Source organism: Penicilliopsis zonata (assembly GCF_001890105.1).
Source record: "Penicilliopsis zonata CBS 506.65 unplaced genomic scaffold ASPZOscaffold_2, whole genome shotgun sequence".
NCBI lineage: Eukaryota > Fungi > Ascomycota > Eurotiomycetes > Eurotiales > Aspergillaceae > Penicilliopsis > Penicilliopsis zonata.
Genome location: NW_019208912.1, coordinates 1,235,897 through 1,251,610, shown reverse-complemented (window position 1 = coordinate 1,251,610; position 15,714 = coordinate 1,235,897). Strand labels below are relative to the sequence as shown.

At 50.6% G+C, this 15,714-nt stretch overlaps 9 protein-coding genes and 1 non-coding gene across 10 annotated transcripts; 4 read left to right on the top strand and 6 right to left on the bottom strand.

Moving 5' to 3' along the window:
* Positions 1 to 321: 321 nt before the first annotated feature.
* ASPZODRAFT_57984 (hypothetical protein) lies at positions 322 to 1,472 on the top strand (the record flags this gene model as incomplete). The annotated part of the gene is made up of 2 exons (XM_022728730.1): positions 322 to 835; positions 901 to 1,472. 2 exons carry the CDS (start codon positions 322 to 324, stop codon positions 1,470 to 1,472), a joined length of 1,086 nt encoding a protein of 361 aa, XP_022584519.1.
* Positions 1,473 to 1,680: 208 nt separating this feature from the next.
* Positions 1,681 to 1,752, top strand: ASPZODRAFT_t35. Its single transcript has one exon. It is a non-coding gene; the product is annotated as a tRNA-Met (tRNA).
* Positions 1,753 to 1,963: 211 nt separating this feature from the next.
* On the bottom strand, positions 1,964 to 3,010 carry ASPZODRAFT_128596 (hypothetical protein). Its single transcript, XM_022722064.1, has 2 exons — positions 2,511 to 3,010; positions 1,964 to 2,451 (listed from the first exon to the last, which is right to left on the bottom strand). Exons 1-2 carry the CDS (start codon positions 2,903 to 2,905, stop codon positions 2,073 to 2,075), a joined length of 774 nt encoding a protein of 257 aa, XP_022584518.1. The 5' UTR covers positions 2,906 to 3,010; the 3' UTR covers positions 1,964 to 2,072.
* A 309-nt stretch (positions 3,011 to 3,319) lies between these two features.
* Positions 3,320 to 5,236, bottom strand: ASPZODRAFT_139343 (hypothetical protein; the record flags this gene model as incomplete). Its single annotated transcript, XM_022724545.1, has 2 exons — positions 3,320 to 4,827; positions 4,888 to 5,236. 2 exons carry the CDS (start codon positions 5,234 to 5,236, stop codon positions 3,320 to 3,322), a joined length of 1,857 nt encoding a protein of 618 aa, XP_022584517.1.
* A 1,670-nt stretch (positions 5,237 to 6,906) lies between these two features.
* Positions 6,907 to 7,532, bottom strand: ASPZODRAFT_57830 (hypothetical protein; the record flags this gene model as incomplete). The annotated part of the gene is made up of 3 exons (XM_022728714.1): positions 6,907 to 7,184; positions 7,245 to 7,352; positions 7,508 to 7,532. 3 exons carry the CDS (start codon positions 7,530 to 7,532, stop codon positions 6,907 to 6,909), a joined length of 411 nt encoding a protein of 136 aa, XP_022584516.1.
* Positions 7,393 to 8,346, bottom strand: ASPZODRAFT_1087476 (hypothetical protein). The gene has a single exon (XM_022720970.1). The coding sequence runs from the start codon at positions 8,047 to 8,049 to the stop codon at positions 7,519 to 7,521; it is 531 nt and encodes a 176-aa protein (XP_022584515.1). The 5' UTR covers positions 8,050 to 8,346; the 3' UTR covers positions 7,393 to 7,518.
* ASPZODRAFT_128593 (hypothetical protein) lies at positions 7,886 to 8,986 on the top strand. Its single transcript, XM_022722063.1, has 2 exons — positions 7,886 to 8,346; positions 8,443 to 8,986. The coding sequence occupies exons 1-2, from the start codon at positions 8,337 to 8,339 to the stop codon at positions 8,742 to 8,744; spliced, it is 312 nt and encodes a 103-aa protein (XP_022584514.1). The 5' UTR covers positions 7,886 to 8,336; the 3' UTR covers positions 8,745 to 8,986.
* An 823-nt stretch (positions 8,987 to 9,809) lies between these two features.
* On the bottom strand, positions 9,810 to 10,933 carry ASPZODRAFT_128592 (hypothetical protein). Its single transcript, XM_022722062.1, has one exon. It carries the CDS (start codon positions 10,860 to 10,862, stop codon positions 10,185 to 10,187), a length of 678 nt encoding a protein of 225 aa, XP_022584513.1. The 5' UTR covers positions 10,863 to 10,933; the 3' UTR covers positions 9,810 to 10,184.
* Positions 10,934 to 11,142: 209 nt separating this feature from the next.
* On the bottom strand, positions 11,143 to 12,502 carry ASPZODRAFT_22702 (hypothetical protein). The gene is made up of 4 exons (XM_022727902.1): positions 12,329 to 12,502; positions 12,195 to 12,283; positions 11,869 to 12,078; positions 11,143 to 11,816 (listed from the first exon to the last, which is right to left on the bottom strand). The coding sequence occupies exons 1-4, from the start codon at positions 12,359 to 12,361 to the stop codon at positions 11,162 to 11,164; spliced, it is 987 nt and encodes a 328-aa protein (XP_022584512.1). The 5' UTR covers positions 12,362 to 12,502; the 3' UTR covers positions 11,143 to 11,161.
* A 914-nt stretch (positions 12,503 to 13,416) lies between these two features.
* On the top strand, positions 13,417 to 14,795 carry ASPZODRAFT_59389 (hypothetical protein; the record flags this gene model as incomplete). The annotated part of the gene is made up of 2 exons (XM_022728843.1): positions 13,417 to 13,671; positions 13,737 to 14,795. 2 exons carry the CDS (start codon positions 13,417 to 13,419, stop codon positions 14,793 to 14,795), a joined length of 1,314 nt encoding a protein of 437 aa, XP_022584511.1.
* Between the last annotated feature and the right edge of the window lie 919 nt (positions 14,796 to 15,714).

Genomic DNA, 15,714 nt, shown 5'->3' with positions numbered 1-15,714 from the left:
GGCGAACCCCTCCGCGGTTCTTCACAGGGGTTGTGGAAGAACCAGGGACGGTGCAATTGTATGTGTCAGAGACTATATCAACGTCAGATATAGTGGGAAACTCCGTGTCTGTTTGGTTAAACGCGTTTGGAAAAGTTAGCCCAGTGCTTTTGCATCTGGGCGCGGATATAAATTGACCTTTCTTTCTCGAGACCGGATGCCTCCATTTTCGTTGAATCAGTCGGGTCATTCGCTCAGTCATTCATTCTTTTTTTATTTCTCTTTTCTTTCTTTATTAAAAGCATACTCTGGAGTATTGCAATGTCTCTCTCTAAAGGTTTTATGGCGCTCGCAGCCCTGGTGGCTGCTGCCAATGCGTCACCTGTATCCACGACTCTCAAGGCTCGCCAGGATATCTCAGCTCCGTATCTCAATTCTGAAGCTCAGGCCAAGGGGAAGCTTTGGTTCGGTACCGCAGTCGACACTACCAGTGCCGAGGTTGACAACAGCGATTACATGACTATCTTCAACGACACCAACATCTTCGGTCAGACCACACCGGGCAACACCATGAAATGGATGTACACCGAGCCCGAGCAAAATGTCTTTACCTTCGCCGAGGGCGAAGAAACCATCGCTCTCGCGGAGGCGACAGGCAAGAAGGTCCGCTGCCACAATCTCGTCTGGTCGGAGGAGCTGCCAAGCTGGGTGACGGATGGAAGCTGGACAAACGAAACTCTGCTGGCAGCGATGAAAACCCATATCACCAGAGAGATCGAGTATTACGGCGAGGGGTGTTATTCCTGGGACGTCGTGAACGAGGCACTGGATAGCAACGGCAGCTTTACCGAGAATGGTATGTTCTCCCCCCCTCTCTCTCTGTCTCTCTCTCTTTTGTGAGAATTTCAACTGACAGTTTAGTCTTCCTGGAGCATATCGGTGAAGCCTACGTCCCTCTCGCATTCCAGTACGCCTATGAAGCAGTAGAGTCGTTTTGCGGGGACATCAAGCTCTTCTACAACGACTACAGCATCGAATACGCAGGAGATAAGCACACCGCCGCGGTGGCGCTGGTCCAGACGATCCAGAACTGGGACGGGGCCCAGATCGATGGCGTGGGCTTCGAGTCGCACTTCAGCACCTCCTTCGCGCCGACGCAGGCCGAGATCGAGGCCGCCATGGCCGACTTCACCGCGTTAGGCGTGGACGTGCAGATCACCGAGCTTGATGTGCCGTGCACGAGTGTGCCGTGCTCCGCCGACGCGCTCGCAACCCAGGCACAGGTCTACTACGATGTCGTCGCGGCGTGCATGGCGACCGACGACTGCACGGGGATGACCGTTTGGGACTTTGACGACGAGTACAGCTGGATCCAGCCTGCCGAGTACGACGGCGAGGGAGATGGCGATCTCTTCTATTCCAATCTGACTAGGCACCCCGCTTACACTGCTGTCTCGGAGGCAATCGAGGGTTCTGATTGCAGTGTTTGCTGAATACATTGCCATCTTGTCTCCTAGCTGGTCTTGAAGCAGGTGTTTCAATTCATCGGTCTGGAAGTTTTCCATGGTAGAAATATTCCCTTTATTCTCGCCTCTAGTCCAAATCTATAGTCATGTAGGCAGGATTCGAAATCGGTATTTGAGAGATAGTGCGCAGTGGGTCCTGGGCTATATACCACTTAAGTGGCCGTCTTTCCATCGAAGCATGTTAGCTCAGCGGAAGAGCATTGGGCTCATAACCCAAGGGACCCTCGATCGAAACGAGGACATGCTATCTTTTTTTTTCTTTTTTCGTCACCTACATTATCTTGCCTATATTGAATCCGGATATTACTACTTGTTCTACTATTCTACTATTCTTTCTACTTTACTATTCATTTTTTCAACACTATATCTAGTTGAGTATCACTATCGCTGGATAGCATACTACGTATATATAATCTACCTATGGAATAAACATATTTTAAACAGTATAAATATACTATTGTCAGACCGAAATCTATATACAAGGTATCAACTCTAATATATACATCAAAAGCACAGTCTATGAATAAACACCATGAAGTAAACCAGGTACGCATTAACCCATCAAAACTATGCAGCCGCAGCCGCAGCCGCAGCAAGCTCCATCGCGAGAACCTCCTGGGCCGCCTTCTGATTCAACCACGACAAATAAGTCTGCCAGCCGACCGCGACGATCCCCGAAAACACACTCCGGAACTCTGGCGGGACGTACATGAAGCTGAACGCCGTAACGATAGGCCACAGCTTGACGCTATTCGAGATGCTAACGGGGAGAGCCTTTTTCAGCCGTTCGATAGTTTCAGGTATGGTGCCCCCCGCGAGCAGAGACTGCATGCCGAAAAAGTACGTGTTGAAGACCGGGGTGAAGACGGCTTGTTGGACGGCCACTTTTGTAAGAATGGAGCGGAACTTGGAGGTATAGTTGAAATTGCGGTGAAGAAACATGAACCTATCTTCATTAGTATACTTAATCATCCATCACTTGTTCTTAATAAAGTAGGAGAGTACCATTTGTATTGTGGAATACTCGATACCACACCGATAACCAAATGTCTCCCCGTCCGCCAGGGATCGTAGGGCGCAAACTCTCCCTCCTCACTGTTGCTGTCCGCCGGCTGAGGGAAAAAGAGCTGCGCACTCAGATCGCCAAAGAGGAAGATGACGAACGAACTGGACAGCTGCGTCGTGTATGGTCTCCGGCGTTGGACGTTGGCGAAGGAGCGGCCTAGCCGGCCGAGCGGACTGGAGTCGATGATCTGGAGGAGGGAGCGTTTCGCCGGGTTGGACACGGTTTTCACGGGGTGTGTCGGCGATGGCGCATTATTCTGGGACGGTGTTTTCTTATCGGAGTAGAATCGGCGTGGGCGGAGGAATCGTAGGGAGGGTCGTTTGGCGAATGACATTTCACTGGCTCGCAATAGAAAGCGTCAAATAGAAACAATAGAAATAAGAGAGGAAAAGAGAGGAGAGTAGAGAGCGAGAGAATGAGTGAAAGAGTGAGGGTGAGGGTGAGATTACTGAGGATAAAGATTGATAAGCGAGATCGGTTGTTCGTTGGGTCCGTGGCCGAAGTTCCGAGGAATTATCGCATACATATGTATAACGTAGTACAAATTTAGAACCGAGTACGGAGGATAGAATATGTAGTACAGTGAGTGCAGAGTAGATATTGATTATATACCGAATTCTATTAGTATATCCCAAACGCCATCTATAATGCAATGCATCTCAACGTGACACATGGTATCTCAATGCATAACAATAACAGCCCAACCCAGAAAAAAAAAGATTATAAATAGAGAATAAAAACAAGAAAATTAGTTTTTGAAGGACTCTCTCGTGTTGACCCGGTCAAAGTCGTACGGGTTGCCCTCGTACATGACCGAAGCCACTGTGCGGGTCGAGGCAACAGACTGCGCGCGACTGCGCGGGCGATGCATGCGCAGCTCTTCGTCGTGAAGCATGTCGCTTTCGCTGACGTCGGAGGGGAGATGCGCGGGGGCCTCGGTGCGGTCATAGACGACCTCTTCTTCTTTGACTTCTTGGTCGGTGACTCCCTCTTGTTCCTGCTCTTGTTGTTCTTCTTCCTCCGTGACGGCGTCGGCGGCGGGGGCAGCGGCGAGGGTCTGTTCCATGATTTTGCGCATGAAGGCTTCGGATTGGCCGGCGAATTTGCAGCGGCTGCGGATGGCAGGGCCGTACTTGTAGAACAGGAAGGGGAAGGGGACACAGGCGAGGGCGAGGAAGGCCGGGATGGACGAGGCCCAGTGGATGCCTAGGTTATCGTACATGTAGGTGGTGAACAGGGGGAAGACGGCACCGAACAAGGAACGCAAGACGGAGTTGGCGGCCAGGACGGAGGCGGCGAAGATGGTGTACGAGTCGATGAGGTAGTTCATGATACTGAGGAAGACCAGCACCAGGCCAAACCCGAAGGGCACGCCCGCGGCGACGCTGGCCATGAAGTGGACGGAGGTGTAGTTGGTCCAGGCGAACCAGAACAGGCCGATGGGGATGAAGATCGAGGCGATCATGCAGGGCGGGAGACGGGTCTCGGCGGGGGCAAAGCCCTGGTTGGCAATCTGGGCCTTGATGTAGCGCTTGTTATCGGGGAAAGTGTAGGAGACGGCGAAGATCATGCCGACCATGATGGCCAGGAAGGGCAAGCTGCCGACGCCCTGGTTCCAGCCACGGTGTTCCTCGTAGACGATCGGGTAGGCGGCAAACATCATGTACAGGGTGCCGTAGATGATGGCCATGTAGAGGGAGAGCAGGAAGACGATGGGCTCCTTGAACAGCAGGATCCAGGGCCGCGACAGGGCGATGCCAAACGCCTCCTTGAGCTGGATCTTGCCCTGGTCGACGTCGAGTTTGCTGCGGTAGACCTGTCCGGACAGCTTGGACAGCTTCTCGGCGCGGCGACGCAGCAGCACGGGGGCATATGTTTCCGGGAGCACCAGCGAGCCGACAATCCACACGACACCGCAGAAGATGCCCAGGAAACCCATCACCCAGCGCCAGCCCTCGGTCATTCCCAGAAAGCCACCGATGATGGGGCCCAGCACGGGGCCGAGGAAGGGCGCCGTGGCGAACAAACTCATGGCGATACCACGGTCCTTGGCAGAGAACATATCAGCAATCACACCACCGGCGTTGGTCAGCGGCGACGATCCGAAGGAACCGGCGAAAAAGCGCAAGATGATGAGGGTTCTGGCATTTTGGGAGCCTGCGCTGCCGGCCGTAAAGGCCGTCAGCGCGGCGTACGTCGCAATGAAGAGGATCTGCCGACCAAACAGCTCAGACAACGGCGCCCAGAACAGAGGGCCTATTTTGTTAGCCACATATACATATTATAATACAATATATATATATATATATAACATACCAATTGCAAAGCCCAGAACGAACAACGAGACACCCAGCGTAGCCACCTCGGTACCGATACCGAACTGAATCATAATCTCCTCGATACCTCCCGTGTACGCGGAAGACACCATTGCGACGGCGAGAGTGGCGATGGCGTTGACCATTGTAATGAACCACTTCTTGGTCTTGCCGAAAAGCATCGGGTTGCGCGGGTCGTTGGGGATCCATGTCACTTGGAAGGGGTCCTCGTCCGTCCCGGAGCCGGCGTAGGGGAAGTCGATGATTTCCTGGGTCACCACGCCCTGGTCGAACACCAGGCGCCAGAAGGGAATTTTATGGGGAGCCGAGGGCTCAATTTTTTCGCCCATTGTAAGCAAAAAAAAAAAGAAAAGAAAAAACCTATTTATACAAGGCAAGGAGGGAATAGGAGAGACAGGGGTTGTATAGAAGCCCGAATGCGGCAAGTTGGCAGGTATGTAGTAGGTATGTAGTAGGTAGGTAGTAGGTATGTAGTAGGTAGGTAGCTAAAGAAGACGATAGTTAGATAGGAAGAAGGATTAATGCCAGTAAAACCCTGTCGAGGGAAAAGAATGTACCCTAAACAGGAAACGCACTCAGCCGGGCGTGGCCCGAGACAATATATAGCAGGATTGGAAGCTTTTCCGTTCTCAGCTCTGGGCCGACGTGGATCCTGCCTGGAAGGGAAGAAAAAGAGCCAAGTGGGGCAGATCGAGAGGTAGAAGTGGTAGAAGTAGAAATAGTAGAGGTAGTAATAGTAGTAGTGTAGTTAGTTATGGAGTACTATGTACTATGTGGAAAAGAGGAGATGTTATAGATATAATTTATCACCGATCTTCTTCTAAAATCTGACATACCGACGAATTTATGGATGTCGGAGTACTCCGTAAGTAGTATTGACTTCGATCCTTCTACTGCAGTTCTATCGTGGCCGGCGTGGCGTTGCGTCATACCAGAGATTTTGCACCATACTTATGCAGCACGTGACTGCATAGCCCGGGAGTTGTGTGCACAGATGGTCTCGGCTGCATGGAAGGGCTCGTCTATCCTTGCCACGCTCGTATTAACTGGTCGACTAGTAAACCCGAGCCTGACTCGATGCCGAACCCAGATCCTGCATCTGCTGTTTATGCGATGCATAACTACGGAGTCCCCGTACTTCAAATCTTTGATTTGTTATTCAGTACGGAGTTAGTTATCACTGTGGACTTAACAATTGATTATTCAGCCCAAATAGCTGGAGATAGGACTTAGCGGTTAGAACTATTTAACTACACTATCTAGTTAACAGGTGGTAATAGGTGATTAAATAATCAACTATCTATGCAGTGCAAGATAGGCTTGGCCTATGTCCTAAAGGTACTCGGCTGGCCATATTCCGGGGTGTAGAGATCTCATGACACAATTCCAGCACACTAAGACTAGACCATTGCTACAGAGTGGCCCCTAGTGAAAAGGAGTCAATTATTACTTGATGCCAATGATCCAAAGTAAATATTCTAAATAGTAAGCTCTATTGTAGTAGTTAGCATTTACCGAGATGCTCTCTATCCCTGCAACAATACTACGGATGAGCCCGCCGACCGGTGAATTACGCGGGCGAGAAATAGATACTGTGGACTCCGTACAGCTGATTGTATATATACAAAGGTTACAAAAATACTAATATCAATGGTTTCTTGAAGACTCATTGGTCTATGTCATGGTGCGCCCGAAGACTGCATCATTGCATTGGTTAATGTACATGTGTGAACCGCTTCCATGACCGATCCCACTCGGCCATACTTTGTCGAAAAGATGGCAGCTTACTCAAGTGAAGGACCGGCGCGGCGGCAGAGAGAAAACCTTAAGAGACAACCCAGTTCCGAAACCCATTGATATTCGAATAGCAAAACCCATCATGTGTCGCCAGTAGTCATGAAAAAAGAAAAGAGAAAGAAAGAAACAGAAACCCCTTTATCGCCTTCCCAGAAAGAAGCCAACCAAACCAGTCATTGACCCCTTAGATTAGGAAAAGAATCTAAGAGCGCTCGCCACGGAGACGACGGGCCAGCTGGATATCCTTGGACTGGATAGTGACACGCTTGGCGTGGATGGCGCACAGGTTGGTGTCCTCGAAGAGGGAGACCAGGTAGGCCTCGACGGACTCCTGGAGAGCACCGATGGCCGAGGACTGGAAGCGCAGGTCGGACTTGAAATCCTGGGCGATTTCACGAACCAGACGCTGGAAGGGGAGCTTGCGGATCAGAAGCTCGGTGGACTTCTGGTAACGACGGATCTCACGGAGAGCGACGGTACCTTGTGTGTTGTTAGTCAAGTGTAACATGATCGACAGTGTTGTTATTGATGATAACATACCAGGCTTATAACGGTGAGGCTTCTTGACACCGCCGGTGGAGGGAGCAGCCTTACGGGCGGCCTTGGAGGCGAGCTGCTTACGAGGGGCCTTGCCACCAGTGGACTTACCTATAGGATTATATTAGTAACGAGTCATGTGATGGTCATGTGAGAGTAACGTGACGTGTATGCCACAGGCATCCACCACCACCACAGACGCGACGCGACCGTGGGCAGTGAGATGGATACCCCCCAAGGGCAACGACGGCAAGGGAAAGACTTACGGGCTGTCTGCTTAGTACGGGCCATTGTGAAGATGATTATTTGATGGAATTAACACGACTTGATGATGGAAAAGGTCGTTGGGTGGATAAAATCGCGATGGCGATGCGATAAGTGGTCGACAGAAGAGTGAGTTGTAAGAAGGATGGAGGGTGTGGGTGGGGGGCAGTATTTGTAGGAAGCAAGAGGCGGGCGGGTGATCTGGGTTGGCTGCCAAACCAAGTTTTGGGATTAGCGCGGGTAATTTTTCGATCACCAAAAGCGCTCGGAAAGCAGCGTGCCATAAGCCGTGATTTCGGGCGCGCATTTTGGCTGGCAGAATCAAAGCCAAAGGGTTGCGCTGCGGGTGACGGGGACGACTAAGCGAGTGCCGGGCGTCAGCCAATGGGGCGGCAGGATCAATGATCTCAGCAATGCCCGGCCCTGATCTGATCCCAACCACAACTCCGGCATGGCAGGCGATCAGAACGATCAGAATGCTGGATACTCCCTGACGGATCAAGGCTGTCGCGGTGCCCTCGCTTATCTGCGTGCTTGGGTACATTCCGGTCAGGATCACGTCTGGCCCAGCGGGATCAGTCCATCACCGCCTCGGCCTGCGAAGCCGAACAGATCACGCCCGCCGCGCGCTGATTGGTGGATCCGCCTTCTACGTGTGATTTCCTGTGCTCTCCCCGCGCTCGGGCTTGGACGATACAAATAACACACTCGCCCCGTCACTACTGTTAGCTCTTCCATCACACAAATTCGACAATAATAGCTTCAAGTGCTACTCCACGTTTACCATCTATCTTCCTCAACTTTAATCAACTTTAATTCACATCCTTCATCATGACTGGACGTAAGTTTAACTCTTTCACACGCTCTTCTCTCTTTCGCGTCCCCAAGACGCGTCTTCCTTCCAGTAACAACATTGTCTAACTGTCCATGAATATAGGCGGCAAAGGTGGCAAGGGTCTCGGCAAGGGTGGTGCTAAGCGTCACCGTAAGATCTTGCGTGACAACATCCAGGGTATCACCAAGCCCGCTATTCGTCGTCTGGCCCGCCGTGGTGGTGTCAAGCGTATCTCCGCCATGATCTACGAGGAGACCCGTGGTGTCCTCAAGACCTTCCTCGAGGGTGTCATCCGTGATGCCGTCACCTACACTGAGCACGCCAAGCGCAAGACCGTCACCTCTCTTGACGTTGTCTATGCCCTGAAGCGCCAGGGCCGCACCCTCTACGGTTTCGGTGGTTAAACGACCTTTTCTTACGCTTTCGTTTTTCTCGCATGACCGGCTCTTCCACCGCGGGGACGCGACGGGTTGCTTTCTCGGGTCGGTTTACGGTATGACTGGGACGTTGGGGTGTTTTTTCTGAATCTTTTTTCCTTTTCTTTTTTTTTTTATTACTACCAAGTGTCATGGGTCTCAAATGGGTTTGCTTTTTGTCGTACTTTACTTACTACCAACTCCGTTGCCACTATGGTCTGCTAGTGGTTGCGTCTGAATTTCCTGTATCATAGCGGCCTCTTCATGCATACGGCTGGTGCCATAGGCCTGAGTATCGATCAGCACAAGTGCGATCAATGAATACGATGATTAAACAAGCCGTTGACCACTTGACTGTACTGGTTATTACTGTATTACTACTGAGTAGTTCGTAGCGTTTCTATATGTGATCCTCGCTGTATGTTGTCCGTATCGTCATGTTTGGGTTCAAGTGTCGACTGTTGACTGCCATGTCTTGTCTACCGTCTGTTCTCTTTCTGTCTGTCGTCGTAGCTGTGTTCTCTTTTCTGCTGGTAGGGTGATGCATTGATCTTGTCTATGGACTATGCATACTTGATACCTACCAGTGATTCACGAGTATGAGTGTTCAGAACGCGTGATATATCTCCCCCATCAATCTACATTCCTTTGAAAATCAGGTCCAATTTTCATATTGTATACGTCAGTCTTATTTTCGTGGTTTTTTACGTGTAATGTGTATTTTCGTATTTTGTGGTGTTTTGTGGTTAAGTCTGCTATATGTAGTCCTAGAGTGTATGCAGTGATAAATATATAAAACGAGTACGACAGTCACCTTCGACATTGCCACACCACCACGCCATCAATATACCCCATATACATATAAATCAGATGCTATCACCGACATTATTGCCCATAAAACAGACAGATTATCAATAAAAGCCATACGTGGACCAAAATCGAGATATTCTATCCGGCATCTTTCGGTGCAGTTGAACCCAATGCCTCAGGCACAAACAACGACGCGTCGACGCGTTCAACCGTGATCTCGCAGGCAGGGCCTCACCTTTTCACCCTGGTATACCATGCGAAACGGCCATCAAGCACCAGTACGTGTTAAGGCCCAAGCCGAGCCATTTACTACGCGAAAGACAAATAGACAGGTGCGTACCCCGTCAAGGTCGGCTCAAAGCCTACTACAGTCACTTTTTGCGACCGTGAAAGAAGTCCCATGTCGACAGCATCATTGCCCATGGAGAAAGGATATCGGAACAACGGAAAAAGACCTGTCTCCGTATACTACAGACCGCGATAAATCCGAAAGACCAACAGAAGCAGCCAGGGCAATAGTTCGATATCAAACCGATTATATTCCCCTGCCGGAGCGTTACAGCAGTTCCAACCCCCTTATACCCAACGATGACATTATCCCCCCCCGCAAGGTCTTCTCTACACCAGCAACTGCTCGAAAAACGCGCCCATCTGCCTCTCCTTGTCATGCAGATGGATCTCCAGAATCCAGTGGCGCCGCTCGCCATTCTTGTCCACCGTGTCCATGGGCAGATCGTTGCCGCGAGTGATATACAGGGTCGTCTTGTCACGCGGGATACGCTCATGAGGGAACGAACCAACGATATGTCCGGCGAGATAGGCGCCGAACTCAAAGCCGGCATCCACAGCATGCCGACAAGCGATTTCGTACAGCTGTTCACCCGTCATCGCCGGGTTAAGGAGGTACTCATCCCGAACAGCGCGCCAGGTGGGCTCGAGGGCGTCGCGGAGCCGGTGTTTCGCCTCATCACAGCCGAGCACGTACGTGCGGCCGAAATCAGCCTCCCAGTCTTCAAAGACGGGGCCGAGATCGACGTAGACGATCTCGTCGGCGGAGAGGATCCGGTCCGGCGGGTTCTCGGCAAAGGGAAGGAGTGTGTTGGGCCCGCTGCGCACGACGCGCTTGTGCCAGTGTGTGCGGACGTTGTACCGCTGCGTGCCGAGGGCGTGGATCTCGTCGCTGAGCGTTTTCTCGCTAACCCCTGCTCGGAGCAGGGTGGCTTCGATCTCGGCGAAGAGTTTCTCGGCCTTGTCCTGCGCGTCGAGCAGAGAGGCGGTGCGTTCGTCGTATTTCATCCTGTAGTGTGTCGTAGTATAAATGTGTAGATGTGTAGTATTACGAGAAGTGTGTAAGATGTATTCTACAGTCTTCAACTAACATACCTTATCTATCATCTGAGTCACCGAGAGATTCGTATTTGATTGACCCTTGTTTCTATTCGCAGAGACAGCACAACAGGCTATACTTCTTAGGGACAGACTAGTATAGCTCCCGCTGCTATTCTTGTATACTTGATTAGGGCTTAGGGTTTGAAGATACGTAGTACTCCGTATCTTTCAACTGAAGAGGAAATAGGTTTTCACTATCTGTACTACTACGATGTACTATCCTTTCTGCCGTAAATCACGTACAGCTTTCCATATTGATGCACGGTGAGATCTGCCAGCTCGCCTCGCACTTTGGCCGCCATGACGGTAACCTCTTGGGCCGACCATCCGAGGACATTGGAGAGAAGACCCGGCAGATAGGAGTTCAGGCCCTGGCTGTACTGGGCCTGCATGAACCGGCCGATCTGTTTCTGTTTCTCATCCTTTGGCCACGGGCTGGAGGGGACCTTGATCATTTTCACGACGACGTCCACAAACCCAGCCGATTTGAGGGCCCGGGTCCATTCCTGTTCGATGTTCTGCAACGGTTTGCCGAACTTCAGACCCGCCTCGCCGACCAGCTGGCACAGCTGGACTGTGAAGGGGGCTCTTTCCAGCGAGTTGTCGTCGGAGAAGACGTCGATGGTGAGCGACTGTAGCTCGAAGTATCCGTCGGGCTTGAGGTTGGCAAATGCCTGGCGGGCCAGTCGGTCAATGTCTCTGATCGATCCGGCGAGCTCGCGGCCGTGGATATAGTCGAAGGGGTGATGGTATTCCCATTCCGCCTCGAAGTCGTCTACCTCGAAGACACAGTTTGCTGGTACCCAACCTGGTTGGATTGGACTCAGGTCATTTCCAATCACCTCTGCGGAGGGATATTGACTGAGATGGATATTAGCATGGAAAAAGTAGAAGGGTAGAGGGAGTAGAATACTCTGCAAAATCTATGGCCCAAATCCCAGTGCCCGTCCCCAGATCGAGAACACGACCTGGGGGTGTCTTGATGGGAGCAAGGTGCAGTTCCCCCCCCAGTAACATCCCGTAGATATGATGGAGGAAATCCATGCGGTCCTGTTCCTCTTCGTCGTTGGGGAACAAGTATTCGTCCCTGCGGTAGCTTTGGTATCGACGACCATTTTCGTATCTAAGCAGCATGAAGGCCAGTATCAGCAATAGCACTAGCATCAAGACTAGCATTAGAATCAATAAACCAATTGATTGATAATAAACCAAAGAGTAACTAATGAATGGAAGAATGACTTGTAATCCAACACGCTTGACCTAAGCGACGTGTAGTCTGTTCCAGACGAGGTCAAAGAGGCATTGTCAGAGTCACCATGGACCTCATTCTAGTTTATTAGCCGGAGGAGATAGAGAGGGAGAGAGAGAAAGACATTTTGGATAGACTCAGGTCCTATAGAAGCCATAGCAGCAGCAGTAACAGCAGTAGAATAGGAGAAGGAGGAGTAGAGTAGAGTACAGTACAAGGAAGACCGTCTTTGAACAGAGTAGGAGAAGGAAGACGTCTTTAAATCATCGAGGGGCTTCGCGTTAAACAAAGTACTGTCTGTACCCACACAATTATAATGCCTGTCAACATGACCGTTGAAACAGCGCGAGTCATGCCTCTGGAAGTGATTGGAGGAAGGCTCCGGAATGGGTTTACTACAAGCTGATGCCGCGTACGCTTTATGTATGTTTTTCTACTTTAGAATGTCACTCCGTCTACTAGTTAATCTACTCTGCATAGACTACTAGCCAACATCTTGTCTGAAGACTGACAGTAGAGCCTCCAGAATATATACAGAGTGTATGCCTAAGGCATACATAGATGTCTCCAGGGCGATTATATAATCGTCATCAACAGTGCACGGATGTCGGTCAACAGCGGCAGAAAGAAAATAAACTGCCGCTGTTGACCGACATCCGTGCACTGTTGAAATGTCAAATACTGTAGGTAGTCTGTTAGGTAATCAGTATATTTTACACACCAAGGTAATCATTGGGAAATATTGAAGAACATCTAATGTAAAAGCTTCGCAAATAATTCCAAAATGATCATAATATTCTATCAACCATCCTGATAAAGTCTTGTATTTCAATTACTTACCAGCAGTGCACGGACAGCGGGCAACAGTGGCAGAACCTATATTTTTCTGCCACTGTTGCCCGCTGTCCGTGCATAGTCGAGATTGTCATTTTGTGTTGACTGCAAATTGTAGGATTACATAATATATCACAGTATTGCTTTTGGACCCCAATTGTCCATACTGAAGAATCATAGATATAACTAATAGGTGGTCCAATCAATTATGTGATGAATAATTGTCTTACTCTTTACTATTGGACGCCCTGCGGATGATTCCTTGTTCATGAGTCTATGCTAATTTTATATGTAACGTACTGTAGTATAACTTCCCCCCTGTTTCTTTCCTAAACTTGACCTCGCCGACTTTCTCTCTCTCCCCCTCTACCTGAAAAAATGGAAGAGGCACACTCTTCGATCGAAAAAGGGCTGCAAGAGACAGACACTCATCTACCAAATGTCAACGATGCGCAAGAACTCCCGCCCATGGATGGCGGAATGGACGCCTGGCTCTTCCTCGCTGCGTGCTTCGTCATGGAGGCTCTCGTCTGGGGATTTGCCTTTACCTACGGCGTCTTCCAGGCATATTACAGCGAGATAGAAGAATTCAAGAACTCTGGAAATATCGCCGTTGTGGGGACCTGTGCTATGGTACGACCCGCTGATGGTGAACAATTCTTTTAAACTACTTCTCCGAAACTAACAGCGCCGTTTAGGGAATCATGTATCTCGACCTCCCTCTCGTCTTCGCCGCGTACAGACAATGGCCCAAGTATCAACGACTCGGCTGCGGCGTGGGCGTACTGCTCATGTGCTTTGCTCTGGGCCTCAGCTCGCTCTCCACCACTGTCCCGCAACTCATCATCACCCAGGGAATCTTCTACGCCCTGGGCGGCAGCATCGCCTACTCCCCCTGCATCCTGCTGATGGAAGACTGGTTTGACAAACGCAAGGGCCTCGCCTTTGGCGTCATGTGGGCCGGCACAGGGCTCGGCGGCGTCGTCCTCCCCATCGTCATGGAACAGCTGTTAAACCGGTACGGGTTCCGCACCACGTTACGCGCCTTTGCCTTTGCCCTGTTCATCCTTACCGCGCCGCTGGTGTACTTTGTTAAACCGCGCGTGCCGGTCGCCGATCACCTTCTGTCACCACCACCACCGCCGAACCTTCGGTTTCTCTTCACCCGCACCTTCGCCTTGTTCCAGATCTGCAATGTCGTCGAAGCTCTGGGCTTCTTCTTACCTTCGCTTTACCTCCCGACTTACGCCGGAGTAATCGGGGCCTCAAGCAGCCTGCAAGCCCTGACGGTTATCCTCTTCAACTTTGCCTCTGTGGCGGGCTGCGTGCTGATGGGCGCCATCGTCGACAGACTCGACGCGACCACCTGCCTGCTCGTCTCGACCGTCGGCTCGACCGTCGGCGTGTTTCTCATCTGGGGGTTCTCCACCTCTCTTGCCCCGCTGTTTGTGTTTTCCATCGTCTACGGCCTCTTCGCGGGCTCCTACACAAGCACCTGGCCGGGAATCATGCGCGATGTCGTCCGCAAACAACCCTCCGCGGAATCGAGCATGGTGTTTGCCTCTCTGGCTGCCGGGAGGGGGGTCGGGAATATCGTCTCCGGACCACTCAGTGAGGCCCTTGTGAAAGGGTTACCGTGGCAGGGGGAGTTAGGCTATGGATACGGGAGTGGATATGGGACTTTGATTGTTTTTACGGGTGTTACTGGCCTTGTGGGAGGTGGGAGTTATCTTGCGAAACATTTCAAGTGGTTATAACTTTTCATATATAGAAGACATAACGAGTCAAATGAAGGCATAAGTGAGTTGACAAGGCAAAGTAGACGCAGAGACGAGCCACAACACCAAGCGCATCTCTCGTTCCGATGAAGTACCAAAGGTATAAATCACACAGGTGCCCTTAGAACCAGTTGTTTATAGGTGTCACCCTAAATTACTGCTAATCACCGGGCGCCTCAGCAATCAGCTCTTGACTCTTATCCCAGCAACTCTCTTCAAACCGTCTATCTACCACTAATACTCCGCACCACCAGGCTTCAAGATGGCGATGTGCAGAGTCAGTTGATGATATCTTTGAATCGCCAGTCATACTTCACTCCCAGCTTCCTCTCTCTCTTTCAATAAAGATGATGCTGATACCATGCTCATATGCAGTGAATTGCTGGTAGACCTCAAGTCCTCAGTGGCCCGGCTCAATAGCAGCAGCTAGCAACTGCCTTGAAAATAGAGATAGAATTCCCTAACTAAAGAAGGTAAACGATTTCATACTGATATTAACTGTCAGGCAAATAAAATCAGTCGCATACTTAAGACATCTCACGCGAAAGCAGTACTAAGTACAGTATCTTAAATGCCAGGAATCTATACCAAGTACATAATATAATACCCTCTCCACCAACGTTATCCATCCTTGAAAAGTGTCAAGACAATTAGTAGTGCTTTATAAGGTCGTTCACCCCTGAAGAACCATTGTTCACTGTGATTGTGGATATTGGGACAGCAGCAAACAGTCTGCGATTTTGGTATCGTTACTTCTCCATCGTCTGCTTAGACCAGAAAATCTCGAGCAGCCAGCCCACTGGAACTCTCTAAATCCCAATAGAAAGATCGTTTGGTCGTTATCAAGGTACGGGAGCGGTTCAGACGCTCTCCACCCACGGCGAGATATGCAAGGTTG